This window comes from Copadichromis virginalis, linkage group LG22, assembly GCF_057382275.1.
Source record: "Copadichromis virginalis isolate Kocher_CV1m ecotype Utaka linkage group LG22, C_Virginalis_male_GT1.1, whole genome shotgun sequence".
Lineage (NCBI taxonomy): Eukaryota > Metazoa > Chordata > Actinopteri > Cichliformes > Cichlidae > Copadichromis > Copadichromis virginalis.
Window position 1 is genome coordinate 17,363,457 of NC_140638.1, and position 20,865 is coordinate 17,384,321.

General features: G+C 42.2%; 1 protein-coding gene across 2 annotated transcripts in view; it reads right to left on the minus strand.

Moving 5' to 3' along the window:
* tpd52 (tumor protein D52) overlaps window positions 1–20,865 on the minus strand; it is a 23,273-nt gene continuing 2,408 nt past the window's right edge. The window contains exons 2-8 of one of the 2 annotated variants that reach the window (XM_085445862.1): window positions 19,905–20,126; window positions 6,935–7,065; window positions 5,981–6,129; window positions 5,420–5,521; window positions 4,919–4,945; window positions 3,118–3,166; window positions 1–1,961 (exon numbers count right to left, since the gene is read on the minus strand). In XM_085445862.1, coding sequence (XP_085301988.1) covers window positions 1,836–1,961; window positions 3,118–3,166; window positions 4,919–4,945; window positions 5,420–5,521; window positions 5,981–6,129; window positions 6,935–7,065; window positions 19,905–19,923 — 603 coding nt within the window. In that variant the 5' untranslated portion in view covers window positions 19,924–20,126 and the 3' untranslated portion in view covers window positions 1–1,835. The remainder of the gene's footprint in view (window positions 1,962–3,117; window positions 3,167–4,918; window positions 4,946–5,419; window positions 5,522–5,980; window positions 6,130–6,934; window positions 7,066–19,904; window positions 20,127–20,865) is intronic. The other variant, XM_085445863.1, reaches the window with a different exon arrangement.

Here is a 20,865-nt window from a genome sequence, read left to right on the forward strand (position 1 = left end):
TCAGGTTACTTCAAAAGTCTTTTAATTAGAGTGCATTTCTTGTCTCCATGGTTCCATTCATGAACAAATGTGTTTGTGTGTGTGTTGAGTAAACGACTCCAAATAAAAGCGCCTCAGATAAAAGGCTGCAACAAATTTGCTCATGGCTGGATAGCAGTGTTCCCGACCCTTGGTCTGCATGGCGACGTTAACGGCGAAGGGCGAGCTGAATCACACGCACGATTGGACCACCAGCAGGAGAAGACTTGCACAAGGTTGGTCGTGCATCCAGAAGAGGGGAAGGGTTACAAATCAGTAGTTTAGTTACGCTCACGTCTCAGAGGAAGCCCTGGCTGACTCCACCCTGGCTCTGTTCGCCCTTCGAGGTTCATTGAGCCTCCATCGTCACCCGTGGGTAGCACGCAACTCGATTCATTCATTGTTCAGCAGTTCAATAGTTTCTAGGATGTGCAGGATCAATAGTGAGCTGAAAACAGTGGTCACTGAAGATGCACCACTAAGTTACCTTCAACACTCAGAAATGGTGATTGATCTCTGAAAGCAGCATTTATTTGTTTTACCCAATACATGTACCTGTGCAGTATGCCAAAACTCTACCACCAGAATTTCAATTATTTATGCAACTTCCCCCCAAAAAGCAGGAAAAAGCCTGTTAAGCTTAGTGCGCATATTCAAAATAGGGAGGGAAACTTTCTCTGTTACAATATTATTTCATATCAGTGAAGTATCCTCTTGCTAGGCCTTTTTATCACGCACAGTGTGGGGAGGTTTAGGTGTTACCTCCCACGCAGGAACAATGAAGTGTTTAAATATTGACTCTGGCTCTTTTTTCCCTCTTTCACCTCGGGTCAAGGCTGAACCTTGACGCTGTGTTTGCTCTATCTCTGTTCCGCTGATCTTGGCAGTTTTCCTGTAACTATCTGAGCGTGGAGATCGTTCTCTGACAACATCATCACAAAGGCAAAGAAAGGGGGGAATTTTTTGTGTGTGTGTGTTTCACCCCCATCCTGTGCTCTGAAATTCCCATTTTCGAGTCGGTGTTTGCACTTGGGAAAAACTGACTAATTTAACCCACAGTACTCGCACCAGGTGTCACACCCCGATGACACTGAAAGGCATACATTTTTACATTTGTTCTTTGAACGCAGTGTTAAATTACTTTGCAATCGTGCTGTAAGAAAAATTAAAGAAAAAAAAAAGAAGAAGCCCAAAACAAGGTAAACTTAAAAAGACCCCGAAATGGAAGCGGAGCAAACGAGTGCTTCTAATAATAACAACTAACACATAACACAGGGCCATGCAGAAGCTAGGAGCCTACAACTGCCTGGGTCACATACCAATGTGTAAATCCTTCATAAACGAGTGAAAACTTTGTGCAATTTTCTACTCTCCAGAAAAGAAAAAAAACAACAACACAAAAACACAAAAACTGTTACGTTTCTACAGAAAAAAAAAAGATAAATTGGAGCATGTTTGGCAGGTTAGGCAGAGGCATGAGGAGTGCGAGAGGGAGAAGATGAAGGGGAAGAGGAAAAGTGGCACAGCAGGGAGGATTTCTCCCACAGTGAGCCTGAAGAGACTCGAAGATACACAGCAAAAGACCACATGCCTGCGCCCATCCCATGCTTTCACTTTCCACGGTGGTTAACAAGTGAGAGCACGTGTCATGAGAAAAGATCCGACAATTAGATCACAAGGAAGGCTGGGAGTGTGGGGGGGAGGGAGTCACTGGTTTCCAATAAAGGGAAACTGGCATGCAGCGTTTAGGGGGAGAGTGTAGATGGCCCGGGGGGTTAGAGGGTCGACAGAGAGAGCTCAAGAGTGGTTAGGCCCTCTCAGTGCATCGGCTCCTCCTGGGAGGGCGAGTTGTCTGGCTGATTGAGTGAAGCCTCAGCGGTTGGAGAATCCCCGCCGTCCTGGATGCCGGTCTCACTGGTGGATGGTGATGGGGTCATCTTGGTCTGAGGCAGGAGGAAAGAAAACAACGTAGGTTTTACTCTGATGGAATTACTGAGAGCACGCTCAGCTTTAAGATAATTAACTCAACTTAAAATGTTTGTTTTACGGCTCTGCACGCTAAATCCCAAGATCAAAGATTTTCTGCAGCATTAAACTCGTCACATTTAACGCAATATGTTGCATTTTACTGCTATATTTTTATAATCCCTGCATATTTTTAACCCTCATTTTATGATCATCGTCTGACAACTTCTCAGATTTGAGGCACTCAGGGGGATCATTTTATGTGAGTGTGCACAGAAGCTGTGCTTCATATCCTTTGTAGTGGAAGGTGGGATATTTTCTGACTCATCCAGAGCACAGAAATGTGTTTTTCTCATCACTAACTTAGACCAGTGCACAGTGGGTCACTAATTGGGATGATGAGATAATTGGGATCCAGCTACCTGCAGTCACTGACATCTTCTAGGCCCGCTACATAAACAGGACCACTAACATCACCAGATACCCTGCACACCGTCTCATCAAACTCCTGCCATGCGGTAGGAGATACATCGACATTCAGTCACACGCAACCAGGCTGAAAACAGTGATACATGACCCTTAAATAACTCTGGGAACTTATATTGCACAACATTTTTGTGACCTGAATGAGTCAAATAATGTCATAGCTTCCACTACTAAGGATATGAAGGACACTGAATAAAGCTTCATAAAGCTCCTGTACCGCTAGTGCTGGGCCCAAGCCTGGATAAGTGGCAGGACTGATTCAGGGAGGGCATCTGACATCACTTACTGGTTTTTAAGGCCTCGAATTGAGCATTTTGACATCCACTATCTCATTTTTATTATTTAAACCAGACACGTGGAGCAACAGATGGATCTAACTAAGAAACCAAGGACACCGCGTGCTCTCAGAAGCCACAAAGGCTCACTTTAAATCTTGATTAAAAAGTTATTTAAGAGCCGAATTCCTCTTTTCACGAACACTGAAAAGAGAGGACGAACTGAACGCGACCTCATTACTGCGGCGTGACGCCAAAATGCAGTGGAATACAGTTTGTGCGCAGAATAATGGTGCGTTTCTGACTCCTAGCCATTCTACATCCACACAGGCACGTCTGCAGACGGCATCAAGGTCCTTTATCCAGCCGTTACCTTCAGAGTCTCTACTTTCTCCTCAAACGACCTGAAGGTTGGTGCGTTTCTGTGAAAGGAAAAAAAGGCAGAAGACAGAGAGGAGAGAGAAAAAAAAAAAAGATGACTGAAGTTATCAAACATAATCACACCCAGACGAGATGCAGACACGTCTTCCTTTCAAAAGGAAAATAGAGCAGGACACCCACTGCAAGCACAGCCTTTAAAGGTCATGTTATCTGATACTCGATACACACAATGCGGGATTTTCTAAAGTGACCCCATTCTTCTCTGTTCAGCTGAGAAAGTGCTAAGAGGGCTTGTTTTTCATGCAAACACACAAAGAGAATACAGAGCGAAGAGGGCGAGAGGACAGTCTTCCGAAAAGCCTCTCGTGTGTGTGCGCTCTCGAGCTGAACTTTCGGATTCACCGGGAGAAATTTCTGATTATATTTACAGACCAAATAAGAAATAAAGTTCTTTCAAAACCTGGTTACGTGTGTGTGTCCAGGTTTTGTGAAAGCAGAGCCATATTTAGGGCAGAACATTCTTTCCAAGTGCAGAAAAACAAAAACCAGGCGAGCAGTTTGTGCAGGTGGGCGTTTCCCTGCATCTTCATATTTTCTTCTTCTTTTTTTTTTTTTAGATTTCTGTTAAACCTCTGAGCCTGACGAAACAGCAGCGGCCTGGCGGAGCGAGATTATTAAAGCTGCAGCTTCACTGATAGCAGATAAAGTGGCTTTCACCAGCGGTCTCTCGGTATTATTAGGGTACGCTGTCAGGCCTTATTTTATTTAACAGGAAACACGCTCTTCTGTCTGTCTACTGCCGCCCACAGACACTGAGCAGCCTCCAACATTCACACGAACTGGTTCGGGTTCTCTTACCTCATGACGGGCATGCTAGCAGAGTGCTGCAATGACTTTACGCTATCCGACAGCGTTATTGAGGAGAAAAGAAGGAAGTGTTAGTGGTCATGTTAGCACAGCAGCAGCAGAGCGTGCACAGAGCGAGAGAGCACAACATACAGCACAAACCCTCGTTTATTCTACCGAGTGCATAAATCCTATAAATCCCACTTTATCCAATTAAGATTGATTGTGTATTAACACAGCGGGTACGTGTTAATCCTGCGAGTTATGGGTGAGTATCATGTCATCAAACCCACGCACACACAAAAGGACAACACATGCACACACACACACACCCTGACGACCCCTGTCAGGCCCTCAGTAGCCCCCCCCCCATGGCAACCAGCCCGGAGTCTTTGAGGCTGCTCTTCTCAGCACACTGCAGCTTTGAGAGGACTAATAATCTTGTTTGCGGCTCAGTAATCCAGAGAGAAGAAGGATGACAGGGGAGGGGAGACACACTAAGACACGAGAGGGAGGATCAACAAGAGATACATCTCAAATGCAACAATCTGCTGTTGATTTCTTTTTTTTTTAAAGCCGGGTTTAATCAGGAATAATTCACAGGAAGTGCTGCGTTTGGTGCTCTGAACGCACAGTTTGACACCTAACCCACCGGGACATATGCCCTTTAATAAGAAGCTGGTCAAAGTGGTGCAACAGGCTAATTAGAATTGAATAAAACACATCAGTGCATAAAAACACAGCTGATTTCAGTTCATTCTGCAGAATTTGATTTAAAAAAAAAAAAAACATGCAGGAAAATGTCCAAGTTATTCATGCAAATTGAAATCGATCAGAAGAACGACCTCTGCAGTCCCACATTCAAACACATTTCACAAAGATGGTATGAAAAGAAAAATAAGATTTATTTCTCCTTTAACTGGCCTTAAATAAGTGAGCAGTCTTACCTAACTTTATTAGACGTATAGTGTGACCTGCAAAAGCCAAGCAATGCTGTAAGTTACTAACACTTCTGCTGCTTCTATGCTGATTATCGCACATTTCTCATTTGTTTAACACAAAGAAAGGCAGAATATGAATATACAGGAGATATGGAAGCCACTGCTTATGCTTTAAACAAAGATGTGTTTCATGTGGGCCTGCGGGTGCGTTATGAACGGAAGCAGGCGAGCAGTCTCACACTGCCCCCAGTTTTAAAGTTGTCACCTTAAAAACATGTCCTGACTCTGAATCTTGTTAAAATGAGTTTTGTTAGTGGTTAGTAAAGAAAGACAGGAGTGTGGTCTCTTAAACGCTGAGGAAGGACAGAAGGAAAAGAGCCTGCTACAGGAACACATTTCTATCACATGTGATATGATGGACAGGTGCAGCACAGCGGAGCCATTTTTACTGTGGCTTTTCAAAGGATTACAAAATATGATTCGCTGACATCTCCCCGTCTGACTCACCTGACATCCTCGAGCTTCCGGGTGATGGCTGAGCCCATATTTGTGAAAGCTGCTGTAGCCTTCAGACTCGCCTGAGACAGAGTTTCAGAAGTCCTCCTATAGCTGAAACAGAGAGAGAGAAAGAGGAGTGATGGGCGGCCAAAAAAAAAAAAAAAGGATATGAGTGTGATGAAAAGAGACTGAAGGATCAAAGCCGGAAGAGACACGTGAAGGTCAGAAGTAAACTTCAGTGTCTTTTTCATTTTAAAGAAAAGCCGGAGAGCATCAGAATGCTGCTCATTTCCTTCAATGTGAATCCCATTGAACCATTTCAAACAGGCCACAGGCAGCCTGTCAGGAGCACTGACAGCTTTCTCGTTCAGCGCAAAAAGAGCGTTTTCTCCACAGCGCTGACAGTTATCCGTATTTTCAGAGCAATTAGAGAAAACGTGCAGGGTTGATGCATAAGAAAGCTCTCGATCAGGATGGGAAAAGGACAAAAATACTACAAAAAGTCTTTAGCAAACGCTTTCAGCCGGCTGACATGAAGGCATCGTGAAAAGCGCGCAGCTCAGTACTTACGCAGTGGAGGTAGTGACCTCCTGCCAGGTTTTGGTGATGTTCTGTTTCAGCTCATTAAGAGGAGTGATGCCCAGCTTCCTCTTAATTTCAGCCAGCTGCTTGTCTTTGGATGCCAGCACCTGGGACAGAGTCTGGATCTCATCTTCGACCTACACACACACACACACACACACACACACACACACACACACACACACACGCACGCACACAGACGTCATATTTGATTCTACATATAAATCTGTACCCCAACATGTAAAGTCTGGCTCATCCAGTATTTGCCATTATAAAAAGACCCAAATTCAAAACACATTTTTTCCAATTCATAAAACTCCACCATTGTTTAACCGCATGACCGTGGCGACATTTCAAATTTATTTGGAGCCAGTCCCCATAAACACCAACGTTCTGCTGTTACAAATACAAATTATCTCATTAAATCCGCAGTAAATACATTCGACAAATGAGCCGTTTGATCAAAATACTTTAAATCGACTGAACAGAATGACTGTTCTCCAAATAACTCGTTAAAAAAATTTTTTTTATTTGAGCCTTTTAGCCTTTATCTGATAGAGGCGGACAGGACAGCATGGAGCCAGAGAGGGCGGGTGACAGGCCGCAGCAAAGGCCCTGAGGCTGAATCGAACCCAGGCAGCTGCAGAGAGGACCGAGCCGTTAGTACACGGGTCACACGCGCCACCAGGTGAGGTCCTGGAGCAACAACATTCAGCTGTTTTAAATAGCTGTGAACCGTTTTTTAAGTGAAAAGGCCTGAACTTAGCTTCTCAGTGGTTAAAGAGCATGGCATGTTCCCCCATGCGTGGGCTCTCTCTGGGTACTCTGGCTTCCTCCCACAGTCCATCCTGTCAGGTTAACTGATTATCCCAAACTGGGAGCGTGAATGTTTACCTCGCTCAGACCAACATCTCTTCTATTAAATCTTTGACCCCTCCTGACCTTAGCCAGCTCCTCCTGCAGCTCCTGACGCTCTTCCTCTGTCAAGTCGGGCGTTGTTGAGGACGCAGCGCCAACAGACGTCACTGCATCCTCTCCCACCTCTGGGGCCGAGTCCGGATGGCCCTGGGAACCTGGGAGGTAAAAAAAGAAAAGAAAGAAAGAAAAGAAAACAATGTTTTTGACTCAGCAAGAAGTGCAAATTTTAATGAAGTGATCTCTTTTTAAAGATAAACAGACATGTCTGGTGATTTAACATGTGACAGAGATTAAGGAGTGAAGCTTTCCACAATTCTTCCTGCACAGACCAGCTATACCATCTCCCTCACACACACACACGGCATATAGAGTACAAGCTTGTCTTGGATGTTGATGACTCTGACAGAGCTGTGCTCAGCAGGAACAAGAGCGCATCAATAATACAAAAAACTTTCTAGATGGAGATATCCTCGGCTCAGACGGTGTGAGAGGAGGAGTTGTTGGGATCTGTGAAACAAAAGTACGACACCCAATAAGGATGTTCTGGGCCAGAAGTGAGCTGGAATAGGGGAAACAAAAATCTCTCCCTGAGGTCTTTTTTTTTTTTTTTTTGGTATCTAGTCAAATTATTTCAAGGAAGTTAAAGTATAGACGCAAAACCCAAAATAGGAGAGTATGAAAAAAATAAAAATAAAGGAAAAAGGGGAAACCCCAGAGCTGAATAACTCAGTGTGAGGGGAAGAATACAAGAAAAAGGAACTGCTGGAGTGAACTTCATACACATACAGTGTTGTTACCTCAGCGTGGAGGCAGAACCATCACACAAAACAGAGAAGAGTGTAAGTTTCATTAAAGCGTTGGCTCAACCTAACGAGTAAGAGAATTTGGCCATGTGCAATTTTCTCAGCAGACTGGGGTTGTAATAATTATGTAATAACAGTGAAATATATGTAATAGTGCAAGAGTGAAATGAAGACATCAGGTGCAGCTTCTGTGTATTTGCAGCTGCTTATTATTATTCAGGATTTAAAAAGAAAAAGTGCATTTGAAGGTGGTCGCGTAAGCAGCCAATCATTATATTTTGACCTGTTCACTGCATGAATATAGGAAATGTTCCTCTCAGTGACTAAGCTGTCACCCAGCTGGGGTCAGGATTTGGCATAAACAGCAAAACGCACAACATCATTTTAGCCGGTGATATATTTTGTTTCCACACGGAAGCTGCGGTGAAACGCGCAATCTCGCCAAAAGGAATGGTACTTGAAATACATCTTTATCTCCAGCCTCCTCCTCCCACTTCATTCCAAATACTGAGGACACCCTTTCTCTCTTTCAATGCGGACCACTGTGAAGACGTGAGACGGAGACAGAAAAAAAGAGGAGAAAAAAAAAAATCACATAAATCTAGCAGTGCACACTCCCACAAAGACAGCGGGATTGCCTCACGCCGTCTGGAGAGCCGTTAATGAAATAACGTTCCTCTGCCTTCAAAACACACATTATTATCACGAGCTGAGGGAGCTGTGCCATTAATTGCTTCTCCTTTTACATTTAATTAACGCCAGGGGACAAGGCGAGCGGATTGGACACCTCGCAAGTGCAAATATTTATATGTCAAAACACGCTTTGGCGAGAGAAGTGAATCCGAGGCAAATCGTTTCGACGAGGAAACGGAGATGGGCATTATGGTAATCAGGCAAAAAGAACCACAGAGGAAATTCTCATTTAGCCCTCAGTCCTGAAACCACCCCCTCTGTTCCTGTGGGGTGTTTCACTTCATCTGCCCTTAAGCGCTTTTCCACTCTCTTTTGAATTTACCCCCCTCTTCTTTCTACTAGTGATACAGCACTGACACCATATATGCAGACAAACCTGCGTACTACAACATCACAATTTTGCAAAAGACACTTCCTGTTATAACGGCTGTGCTTCAGCCAGATAAAGAAAAAAATAAGACACCACCCTTTTTTTGTAAATTTTAGTACACATAATGTTTTGATAACCTACAATATGTTGCTCAGGAACTCATTTTCTTCAAGCACATCGGGTTATGTAAAATTCTGGGCACCTCTGTAAATGTCTTGTAGGTGTGTTTCCATCAGTAGGTGCTAAGAGCATGAGAGGGAAAAAAAAGAAACAAAGGGAGAGTCAGAGAGAGAAACAAATAGAGAAGTTTATATGCGAGTGTAGGCAGAAGTTTGGCTTGCGACATCAAACTGCATACTCACCCACATCCCTGCCCAACCTCTATGGTTTGAGTTCATTTCCTCTTAACAATCCTGCCCTATGAGCACCCAACTGTGTGTCTGTCAGTACTGTAGCAACGACGAAGACGTGCACTTAAATAGAGACCACGAGCTTTTTGATTGTCCCTCTTTTCCTGTGATAAGCGATAAGCAGCGAGGTCGCCTAGTCATCGGATAGCGGTAACCACGCTAATGCAGCTTTCATAAAGGGCCAGACGACACACCAATAAACATGGAAATCAATAAAGTTGTATTACACAACCAGAATGTTACGAAAGAATAAGATAAGAATGACAGTGTGCAGAGGAAGCTATTTGTTCACCTTAATGGGCTCTATTGTCTCATTTGAGTTATATCAACCTCAATCCTTACACACTTTTGTGTGTGTGTCTGCACACAAACAGCTCCCAACATGACGAGGAACATCTTTTAAGATTTTCCATCTCTCTCTCTCTGTCAAACTTATTCTCATAAATACGACCTACCTCAAACGCCTCATGGAAATTTCATCAAATTTGCACAGAGATTTAATTGGACTCAAGAGTGAATTAATACTGGTAGTCAAAGGTTAAAGGTCATCGAGCACACTGTCAACCATAACCAATTAGAAGGAAATTTAGCATAAATGCTCAGCAGGGTAAAATGATGACATTTAATATAAAAGCGGCAACTTGACTGATACGTGCGATTTTCTCTGACATTGTGGTGCCTAAAATATTGGCCACCTTATTATGTAAATCAACACGCAAGCGAACACAACAGGAAATATGACAGTCAGCGATCCGGATACCTACAATCAAAACTCTCCTCTTAAGGAAATACTTAGAATTAGAGCTTGTATTAAAAGAAGCATCCAGCTGCGTCGAGGCACTAAACCCATTCTGTGTTATTTGCAACTTTCAACAGTGCTAGCGTTAAAGAACATGAGGCATAAAAACCTCAGCATGAACAGAAACTACGAGGACCTGGGAACACTAAGACACATGGAGCGCGCACACAGCCAGGGTCGTGGCAAGGAACAGAGGAAGATGAGGAATTGAATTCACAACAACAGGTGACAACAGGTGGAAACACAGCTGGAACTAATCTGAGTAACAGAACAGGAGAAGCAAAACTGAGCATAACACACATGAGACGAGGCACCGTCAAAATAAAACAGGAAGTGACATACACATGGCGACCCAGACGAGGACATGAAAGCTTGACAGTAGGACAGGAGGTAAACGGACACGGAAGCACGTGGCAGAGTGGGGAGACAAAGAACGTGGAAACAGGTACAGGAGACAGAACATAGAGACGCAGACTATGACCAACGGGACATGACAACAAGACTGACATCCACAGGAGACACCGAGGACAGAACACAGGGACGAGACATGAAAGGAAACTAATATCAGACTCAGAGACTCTAGAAAGAACCAAACTCAAGACTAAACCGTACAAAACTAAAACTCTTAATCATCTTCATGACGCAAAGGAAAGAATAATGAATTCACACAAAACTTGAAATCCTGGCTCACAGACCCAGGTACCATGACAACAGGAGGTTCCTACCGCAGCTGAATGAGTCTGTAATGGGAGGAATGATGGTTGGGGAACAGATGATGAACACTGCTGCCTGTGAGAACTCGTTGGAAAGGCTTAATTGTAAAAATGAGACACAATCAAAGTATAACTCGATATGGACAGTCTGTACTGGACGTTGCAAAAATGTCACCCATTAACTTATGGTACAAACTGTGTACGTCTTGTTCTGTCTTTTTCTGTTTATATCTAACTCAATTGGATAAATGTTCAAAGACAGCGTGATAAAGAGCTGAAAAACTTTAAACTACTGCAGCGAATACTTCTCTTTTTCCCCAAAACAGAAAAACGGACAGTTTTACAGTCATTGCATCCTTATTTTCTACATTTCTAGGAAAAAGAAGGAAAACGCGGCGCGCCGTGTGGTACAGCAGCATAATTATGACTGAAGTTTAAAGAGTTATGATGGTCTGAAATCAACACTGTCTGAGATCTAGAAACATCTAAATTGAGAGAATGCTGTCATACGCATCGCCGACAATCATCATTTGTTCCCTCCCCCTCCAGTTTGTGCCCCCACCCCAAATTCTTCCTGTTCAATGAACCAAACCCATGTTTTGTCTTTTTATCCAGCAAGCGCACACACACACACACACGCGAAAAACACAGACCCTTCACTCGGCCTCTCCCTTCTCTCCTTGTGATTACCTCTGGTTTTGACAGCTGGCGAGCTGGGCGGTGTGTCGCTTAAGGCTGGGGAGAGGTAGAGATAGCTGGTGTTGACTCCTTGTTCAAAGTCAAACGGAGAGCGGTATTCCTCCAGAGGGTCCATGCTTTATTCTTTACAGCTCTCAGCGTGTTGCCGGCCGGAGCGACTACCACCTCCTTTTTACCAGCACTACCTAAGCAGAGCCAGCCGAGTGCTTATTGCTGATTGTTTGCATGTGACCCAGGCGCGTGCTGCTTGTGTCCGTTTCCTTCTTTACTAGACATGCGGAGACACACTCGAGTGTCCAAGTGTGTGCATGCACAAGGAAGGAGGTTTTGTATCGGCCCTCAGGTAGTCACAAGGTGAGAGTGACTACAGTGATGCCAATTTCTAAATATCGGTTTCTGTTTTGGGCCATGGTGTAGTGAGCCCTTTGCTCCTGTCTTGCTGTTAATAAGTTACCTGTCCCCTCAAGCAGCTGTTGTAGCCGGCTCACACACACAGACACACAAAAAACACACCCTCCCACTTCCTCTCCACTATAATCCCAAAGGTCAGTTCTTAGTCCATCCCGCAGACCGTGAGCGCCATCGCTGTCATTTTTGTGTGCCTAGCTGCTGTTGCGATACCGCACGGTACTCCTGTTCCAATACTCTCGGGTTCCGCCGCCAGTTCCCGCCCTCCCTCGCTTCCCAGCCTGTCAATCGAGGAGGACATGAGAGCGACCCCATTTGTGTGGGCCGGTCATGCGATGTGATTGTGTGGGGGCGCATTAGATGAAAAGCATAATCTGCAGTGTCCCAGATTACAGCAAAGCTCTAATCCAGGGTGGACAGTCCAGCTTGAAGCAGCGGTAATGCTAGTCAGCTAGAAAGGAGAAGAGAGGGTGCCAGAGGCTACGCGAAGTGGTAGAGGGAACAAGTGCTAGATTGTGTACTCACACAAACTGCTTGCCACAATGGCATTCTCTGAACTAGAAAGCTCCTGTAATGCAAGACCTTCATCACATGAAAACAAACTCTTTTAATCGAGCTTTTCCTCGCCTGAAAGCAGACTTTTTCTTTTGCATTACGACACGGCACAGAGCTGTGACATAAAGCAGGTATTTAGGCTGCACAAAGAGAGGAAAACATAAGTGCAATCCTTGTCACATTTCAATCAAATGTGCAAAAAGCAGCGTAGATGGCAACATATTAGACACTGAAGCTTTCAAGGTTGCGTTGAAAAGGAAAAGCAGCACAAGTTTTATGACGGTGAACAGACAGAATCCCTGAAAGAGCTCGAGAGCATTGTGGAAGGAGGTACAAAACAAACATCGGCTAGTTTAAACAGAGTGAAGCCGACTCAAAGCAAGATCATATACTGAGTTTTTACTGGTTTGAAACTGAGGTCTGGGGGTTATCAGCTCAGTTACCCACCTAGTAATTTACCTTTAGTTAACAGACGTGTCAGACGAAGGCTTTCCTGTTAGGTCTGGACATTTAATAATCAAAAATGTATTTTATATTTAAGCAAATGTGCAGGGGGGGGGGGGGGGGCTATCCAGGCAATCACAGGGAAAACAGAAAGGGTTATATCAAACCCCTCTTTAAAGAAATGCATTCAAATATATTTCAATTACTACCCTGATGATTTTCCTTTGGGGAAAGCCCAAAACGCTTCAGTAGATTTACGATTTTTTATTTCTTCCCTGATGTATAATAAGTAATCCCAGCAGACTCAACTACGGATGTAAAATTGCCCTAAAATTACTCGATAACTTTGGAAAGATGTGCTGCAGCACCGGTATCGAGCAGCATTAAAATTGAAGTGGTAAAGATTTAAGCTCTGCAAAGGTATCGCTGCGGGGAAAATTAGCACATTAGTACAGAAATGTTCACAGGGAGAATTTAAAAACTATGTACATAAATCACGAGCTCCCTTCAGGCCTGTGCAGCCACCATTCTTCTGTGCAGAAAGCCAGACGTGCATGTCTGCTTGATCCTCTCCAGGAAATGCCTTACATTTAGAGAGAAGGAGCGGTGCTCTCCTGAAAGTATTGAAACACTAGGGGACAAATTCCACGATTAACTAGAGTCAAAAAAAAAAGTTGACATTTTTTCCTCCTACATATTTTGCACAACTCAACATTCGAGTCTCTTTAAATCAGCACCTGTGGATAAAGTTAAACACAGCAAGGAAACTCTTATTGAAAAAAAAAAGAAAAAGTCTTTGATATTAGATCGAACTCATCGAGTTGCTCAGTTTCTGAGGCAGCAAAGCAAATCAACATTTTGCACCTTACTGTAAGATACGAGGTTCTTCTGCAATGCTGTTCTTCTGCGCCTTTTAATCCACAGGCCTGATCCGTTTCCTGCATGTTCACAAGGAAACTCAAATTCTGCCTTCTTAGAGTCAAAGGCTGGTTTGTGGGAAAGCCTCCCATGTGAATGTTTGCCCTCTCGTTCTCACTGTAGATGAACGCGCTTTGAGCTACCTGCAGACACTGTGGTGATGTTTTTTGGTTGGTCTGCTGTTTGGTTGGGCAGATGGGAAAACAGTTGAAATCTGCACCAGCAGTAGTGACACGTTTTCCACTTTCAAACTATTTGGAGATCCTATTTAAATCCTCATCAGACTAAAACAAATCCAGATTTTTTTTTTCCTAAAGCTCTTGGTCTGATGGCATCCCACACCTTAAAAAGGAAAAATACAAATAAAAAACACAGCACTTGCTGAATAAGCAGGTCATAGTTATGGTCTGATCTCATTTTCAACTGTAAGCAATGTTTCAAAGACATAAACATGCCAACCAGCTGAAATGTGGAAAAAGCCAATAATCTTAATGGGACTTACTTATTTTTCTACTTAACTGTACATCCAAGTGATGAACATGTTCATTTTTTCCATTTGAGGAAAACAGGTGACTAAGAGTAACTCAGTATCAAAGAACCCCCACCATGGCAGCAGAGGTATTACAATGATGGTGACAGGGAGATGATGAGTTTCAATGTAACAGCAAACCCTACAGTACACATGACAAGTCTGTAAAACAAGTTGTTGGTCATATAAGGCTAAATAGCATAACACTACAGCTACACTAGACAGGCTCCACAACACAGCTTTTCTATTTAGCAAGGTCAACCCAGAAGTAATGCGTTTGCAGTCGCTCACGGCAAACTATCAAGCCTCAACGTGCAAACAACAGTCCAATATAAACGTCTCAGTAAATGTACGAACACATTCTCTTAAAACAGTCTAAATGATTAGTATTACTGGCACTTCTTTCAAGTACTCCAGCATACAAACAGCCTCCAGTGCTGAGAGTCATTACACATTCACTTGGCGGCTGCAGGTAATATTTCTCTGGTTTCTGTAACTTTGGGATTTCCTGACAACAGATATTTTCCCCTCTCAACTGGCATTTTATGACATTCCCCACAAGTCAGCCACAACATAAACAATAAGAAATTATGTCCCTCGGCAGGTTTGTTTTTGTGACTTTGCATACTCCCAAAAAGAGGAAGTAGTGTTCACAAAGACTTTGTGGTTCACTTTGTGGAAGCCAGACAAGGGACGGGTAATCAGAAGGAAATGTGAAAGAGCTGAAAGTGATTGTTTCAGGCAGAATGAGCTGAAAGCCTCTATGAGGGTTCGGTTTAGCAGAAAATTTTTTTTTCTTAAACTGGGAAGTCTCAGAATACAAATATAGAGGTAAATATGAATATAAGAGGTCCTCGTTAAGATGCAAGCACAAATATTTTTCTACAAGAATCCTTCTGTACTGAAACGGATCAAACCAGCACACTCATTTTTCTATCTTAGCAAACAGTATCTCTCTCAGCTAGACTGGACAGGCCTCCCAACATGATGAACTCAACATAACTCCCTCCTGATCAGTGGAGCCCCTAATCCATGTGATACTTGTTAAAACAACGTACACAGACACACGTGCACACAAACCAGTACGCTTGTATAGCTATATTATTAAAAATGATGAAAGTCAAGGTCACAAATCAGACATTTTCACAGAATAAGTTCATGCCATTAAAACATCCCATTTGATTTATAAGACAAACAGAAACACAAATCAACCCCTGCCGCGACTGTGACCGTAAACACAAACAAACAGCCATTTTAGAGCGGCTAATGAAGCACAGCGCACGATCAATTACCTTACTATTCAAAGCAGGGCCTGTCACATGATTAGCCTAAACAGGAATCATGAGACATGGATAACTGTGGATACTTTAACTAGGCCCACAAAGCATGAGATGTGCATGATGGGAAGTGGCTATACCTCAGATGGACACCGATACCGTACATGTGCATTCAATCTAGACTCTTGGCTACACGACTTAAGACAAACATGGAGATGAAAGCTGATTAAAGTTAGTCTGACAGGCTGGGGGAAAAAAAAATCTCCTCTCGATCTGTTGCTTAAATGTGAAGCAGCTGCTTGCAGATGGTTAGCGCACAACTGGAAACAGCTAACCGACCCAGAACACAACTGTACATGAACCATTCAAACTGGAAAAGGGTGTCAATCCTCTCATCCTTCAAACAACGGTAAACACTAAAAATGGGTTGTTTCTCCAAATACAAGGTCTAATGTATGGCAACAGATTGGAAAGCTGTTGTTGTGTGGCCTACTTCCAAAACAGATTCACCATCTTACTCTATTTGCACTACAAATACAGGACATGGTGTATAGAGCAGCACGGTAGTACAGCACATTAAAAAAGTAATGAAACCAAAACTTTCTGCAGTCATTATACATCTTAGATGATACCAATAAACGCTAAAAGTTTACGTTTTTTCCCTGATTGTGTTACAAAACCTTAAATAACTGAAGTGATGGAGTTTAGATGAAAACAGCAGGTATCGGACAGGAAAAAAGGGTCTGCCAAACCTTCTACTGTCATGTAAGGTACCGATTAAAAGATAATGAAAGCAGGGACAGAAGTAACCTGAAATAAAAAAGAACTTTTGGTTAATTGGGAGTAATAATTTATATCTCTACTGAACTTTCTTTTAAATAGTTTATCAAAGTTTCTGTCTGCAGTCTTTCACTGGAAAATAAACTACTAGGTGAGAGTGCTGCTTGGCCAAATCTCACAAGTCGGTGAAAAATTCTCCATAAAGCTGTACTGAAAGTAGTGGAATTTATTGACCTTTGAGTTTCTTTTTCGTTCAGTTTAACAGAGCCTGATCACTGCATTTTACTGCTGAAATGTCAAACAATTCAGATAAATATTAAATGCATTGCATTGTGATGTATATATTTAGGTTAAAAGCACCTTTGCCTGAGTATTCTCTCAAACTTCAGACTTTTTGGATCAGCATAAAGCATCTTATACCATATTTGCCAACGTTTTCTTTCAGGCAACTATCAGGTCCACATACAAAGTTTTCAAATAGACAGCTGGTGTTCCCTTTAATCTTTGAAATGAAATGTGCAAACCTGGCGACACCAACGTTCAAAGTTACAGCTTTCAAGGCTACAGCTTCTCGCATACATCAAACCCTTCCAAAAGTCCTTTGAAAATGATCTACGACAGCCATGACTGCTGACAGGTGTATTTCTGAGTAGACTTCAAATACTAATGGTTTTGGTAAACACACATCTGGTTTTCACTAAATGGGAGGTGCAGCCCAGACTGACACAGCTTGTAGCCCAATATGACATTTATTGGCATGACTGAAAAAAATCATAGCAAACCTTTACATAAACACATGCAGTGTTTGCAGCTTTTAAAGTGTGATTTGGCTGTGCTGAATGTATTTCCAGCTCAAACGACCGGATCTACATTACTGGGGTGGGGATGTTGTTTGTGAGAGACTTCCTCTGACAGCTGAAAGCAGACAGTTGTGCATCGCAGAAATCTAATAACGCCAAAAAATGTTGGCTTCTGCTCCTGATCAATCTCATTAGACCGGTAGCTGAAAAACAACACGGGCTGGTGAACCTGACCACATCCTTTCTGAACTGATTCAAGCCACAAGCTTGTATGCAGAAAATGAAACAGGCAACATTCAAAACAACAATAAAAGTTAGTCTGGAGTACAAAAACTTTCTACAGTCCTTGACATTGACCTGGAACAATATGACTGAGTGAGAAGGCGTTTAGGTTCAGGCATCTATCAGAGTACCAATAACCTCTTTGTAGTCTATTCAAGCTCTATAAATGTTGATGAACAAATCAAGATTAACAAGATCATAAGGCACATCTGAGTCAACCACAGATTTCACTGAACCTGAGTTTAAGGGGAAAAAAACATTCACTATGGAAAAAATAACATTATACTGCAAGAAAAAGGGAGGACACAAACAGACAAGTTTGTTATCCAAAGATCATCTGCACAGAGACACACAATCAGGGGAGAGCAGATTCCTTTGAGAGGCACCAGTCAGAGCACTCTCCGACCTTGGTCCTGCAAAAAACCTGTTCACCAAGTTATTTGCAAATGCTTTACCTGAATTACTGTCAAAGGATTGAAACATCTAACCTATGAAACCCTCCCTTAAAATAAATACATAAATAAATAACGTAAAGGGAGATTATTGTATTGAAGCAAGCAAATACTTGTCACTGAGCGGTCTCAACTTCTACGAGGAGGATGCAGGTACAGATGGTAGTAAAATACAGCTACCATACCAAAAGTCTGACCTTGAAACAAACTTGGCTGCCTGTACAGCAGTGCGACTATAAATTCAGAGAGCACAGCAGTTCCTATGATGATATTTAAGGTGATAAAATTACATCTCGAGAGGCAGATCATTTACTTTTGCTGCCTAGAGAGGTAAACAGACACCACCTCAAGGCTGCAGTAAAGTTAGAGATTGGCAAAGAGTTTCCCCTTTATCTGATAACTATGCAATTTCACTTTCTTGTGATTACTTGTGGTACAGGCCTGTTTTATTGCGATTTTGATGAACAATAGCCTGTAGTGCAAGTGTGCACGGCCTTAAAAGAAATCTGGCATTCACCTTTTTTCAAACTGTGTTTTTTAAGGTCACATGCAATGACTTATAAAACCACTAAAAGACAAGATATCTAACTGGTGCATCCGCCGCACGCACACAGTGAAAAAACATGTCATGTGGGAAGGGAAAACCCTCCAAAGCATACCACAAGAAACCTTTATGAGCAAAGAGAACCCAGATCAAACAGTTACTAAGATACCATTTACTTAAGGATGTGCTCAGGACCTGCAACTCTAATTCAGGAATGGGCTTCACAAGCGTGGCATTTAAAGCCAAGTAAAGCATTCTTTTCTATTGTGTCCACTGGCAGCAACACAGAAAGTGATGCAGAAACACACCTCATTTCTTCTGATATGGAGAAGCACAAATTATCAATCAGGAACCAGTTACATCAATAATTCTGGTGTTCATACGCAACATTTGTTCTGGCTTTCTCGCTCTGCGTTATTAAAAAGGGAAGAAGAAGAAGAAGGGGGAAAAAAAACAAAAAAACCCCCACACAAAACAACTTTCAACCATCAGAAAATTACTTTTGAGAACCCAGAGGAGGGTGAAGGCTGTTTGTGCTGCAGGGAAATTTGGTCAAAAATTCCAACATGACATTTTAAATGAACAAATAAAACTCAGATGCTTTGCTTCTTTCCACAAACACTTTAGTGCAAATGAAGTAGAATAAAATAACACAAAGATCAGAGAAGAATGGATCATGCTGTTTATGAGTAAAATCACAAAAAGTTGGACATACAAGCTTTTTTGTGTGCAAATGTGGACTTTTCTGTACTCCAGCAAAGACATATGGACTTGAGACAGGAGCAGTTGTGTTTAAGTACATAAGAGAGCAGAACAGCTGCTTGATAGGAAAGCAAACGTGCAGGAAGAGTAACGAGGTGAAAGACAGAAATGCAGGTAGGATACCTGTGGTTAACTGAACTGTGCTATAGTTTGGCACGAGAAAAATCAGCAAAACCCACAACTCACAACCACTTTGGCACAGAATAAGTGTTCGTAAATTTCAAAATAAAACTTTTTTTTCAGTGTAAAAAACCATTTGAAAGAGCATAAGAGCACAGCGTGACTTGTCTGAACTAGTTATAGCAGTGAGCTGTCAAACAGGTGTAACCCATTTTTACAGGCTACGCCGTCAGTTACAAAATATGTTGTTGACTAGTGTTTTACTGCTTTTCTTCACTGCCTGTCAAGGTTTTTAACTCACACAAAAACTGAAATGTGCGTTTATGGTTTCACCTAATAAGTTAATGGGTGGTTAAAAAACAAATTGTGGCGTGACACCGCACTTCCGTGTCATTTTTCTAGAAATCTGTTGCAGTGGTGCTGCTGAAAAAAAGTTATTTTCTTATTCAAATTCTTCAAACTGTTGTCCGTCGCAAAAATAACTCACTTTATTCGTATGGCGAGAGGTAGCATATGCTCTCAACGAACTAACTTGAGTCACAGCACAAAGTTAGCTAGTCCGCTAACTTTTCTCTAAGGAAAAAGTAGTTTTAAAACATCTATTACGACACTGGCACGCGTCGATGATTTAATTACCTTTGTCTGCATCCTCCATTGTCCGTCCAAAGCGTTGTTTCTCGTCGATTTCTACTCAGGGTCCTCAGGTTGTTCACTTTCCTGCTGTGGGTCTTCCTGTTCTCTGCCTCATGTTGCCAGGCAGCCCGCCGTGCGGGGTGGGGTTCGCGGTGACGTCAGCACGCAGCAGTGTAAACAGAAGCAAGCACGTGGATCAAGTTTTAGCCCAGCAACAATGCAAAGCTGCGCAACAAGGACACGTCATTACTTGTGTTTCTGTTTTGTTTGTTTGTTTGTTTTTTACTGTACAACAAGAGTATGTATATGTAAAATGTATATATATCTGCAATAGTGTAGTAGTATATATATGTTGTTTTATTTTTTCTTACAGATACAGTGTCAGGTAAAATGCGAAGAAGACTATGACACATGCAAACCTGTTGCTTCTGGTGCCAGTTAAATCAGTTTAAAGAAAAGCCAGTTAAATCGGGCTTTTAAATCATTATCATTTTATTTTTAATACTAATAGTGAGGAAAATACCGCTGCTCCACATCATGTAACTCCAGCATATACAGGAAGAATGAAATTATATATCAATATCAATTTTTATCATGGCTGCCTTAAATATTAGTTTCTATTTCTTTTTTGTTTTTCTTCTTTTTGTTTCTTTTTAAGAGTTATATATATTCGGCTAAATATTGTTTTGAGCATATCTTTCTTAAGCTCAAACTAACCTCCATTTACAATCAAGTCAATTCAAGATTTATTTCTAATTTTAAAGATACAGCAGTCATTGCTCTGCTGAGACAGAATTCACTGCCACCTGCGAGGCCTGCTGTTCATTTGATGCGAGATGACACACTGCATTTTAGTATGACAGAATCGAAGGAATTTCAGTTATTTTCCCTTTTAGTTCCATTATATTTTTATTTTCCAGCTGATAGCGTGTACAGGCTAGATGAATAAACACACACACTAGCC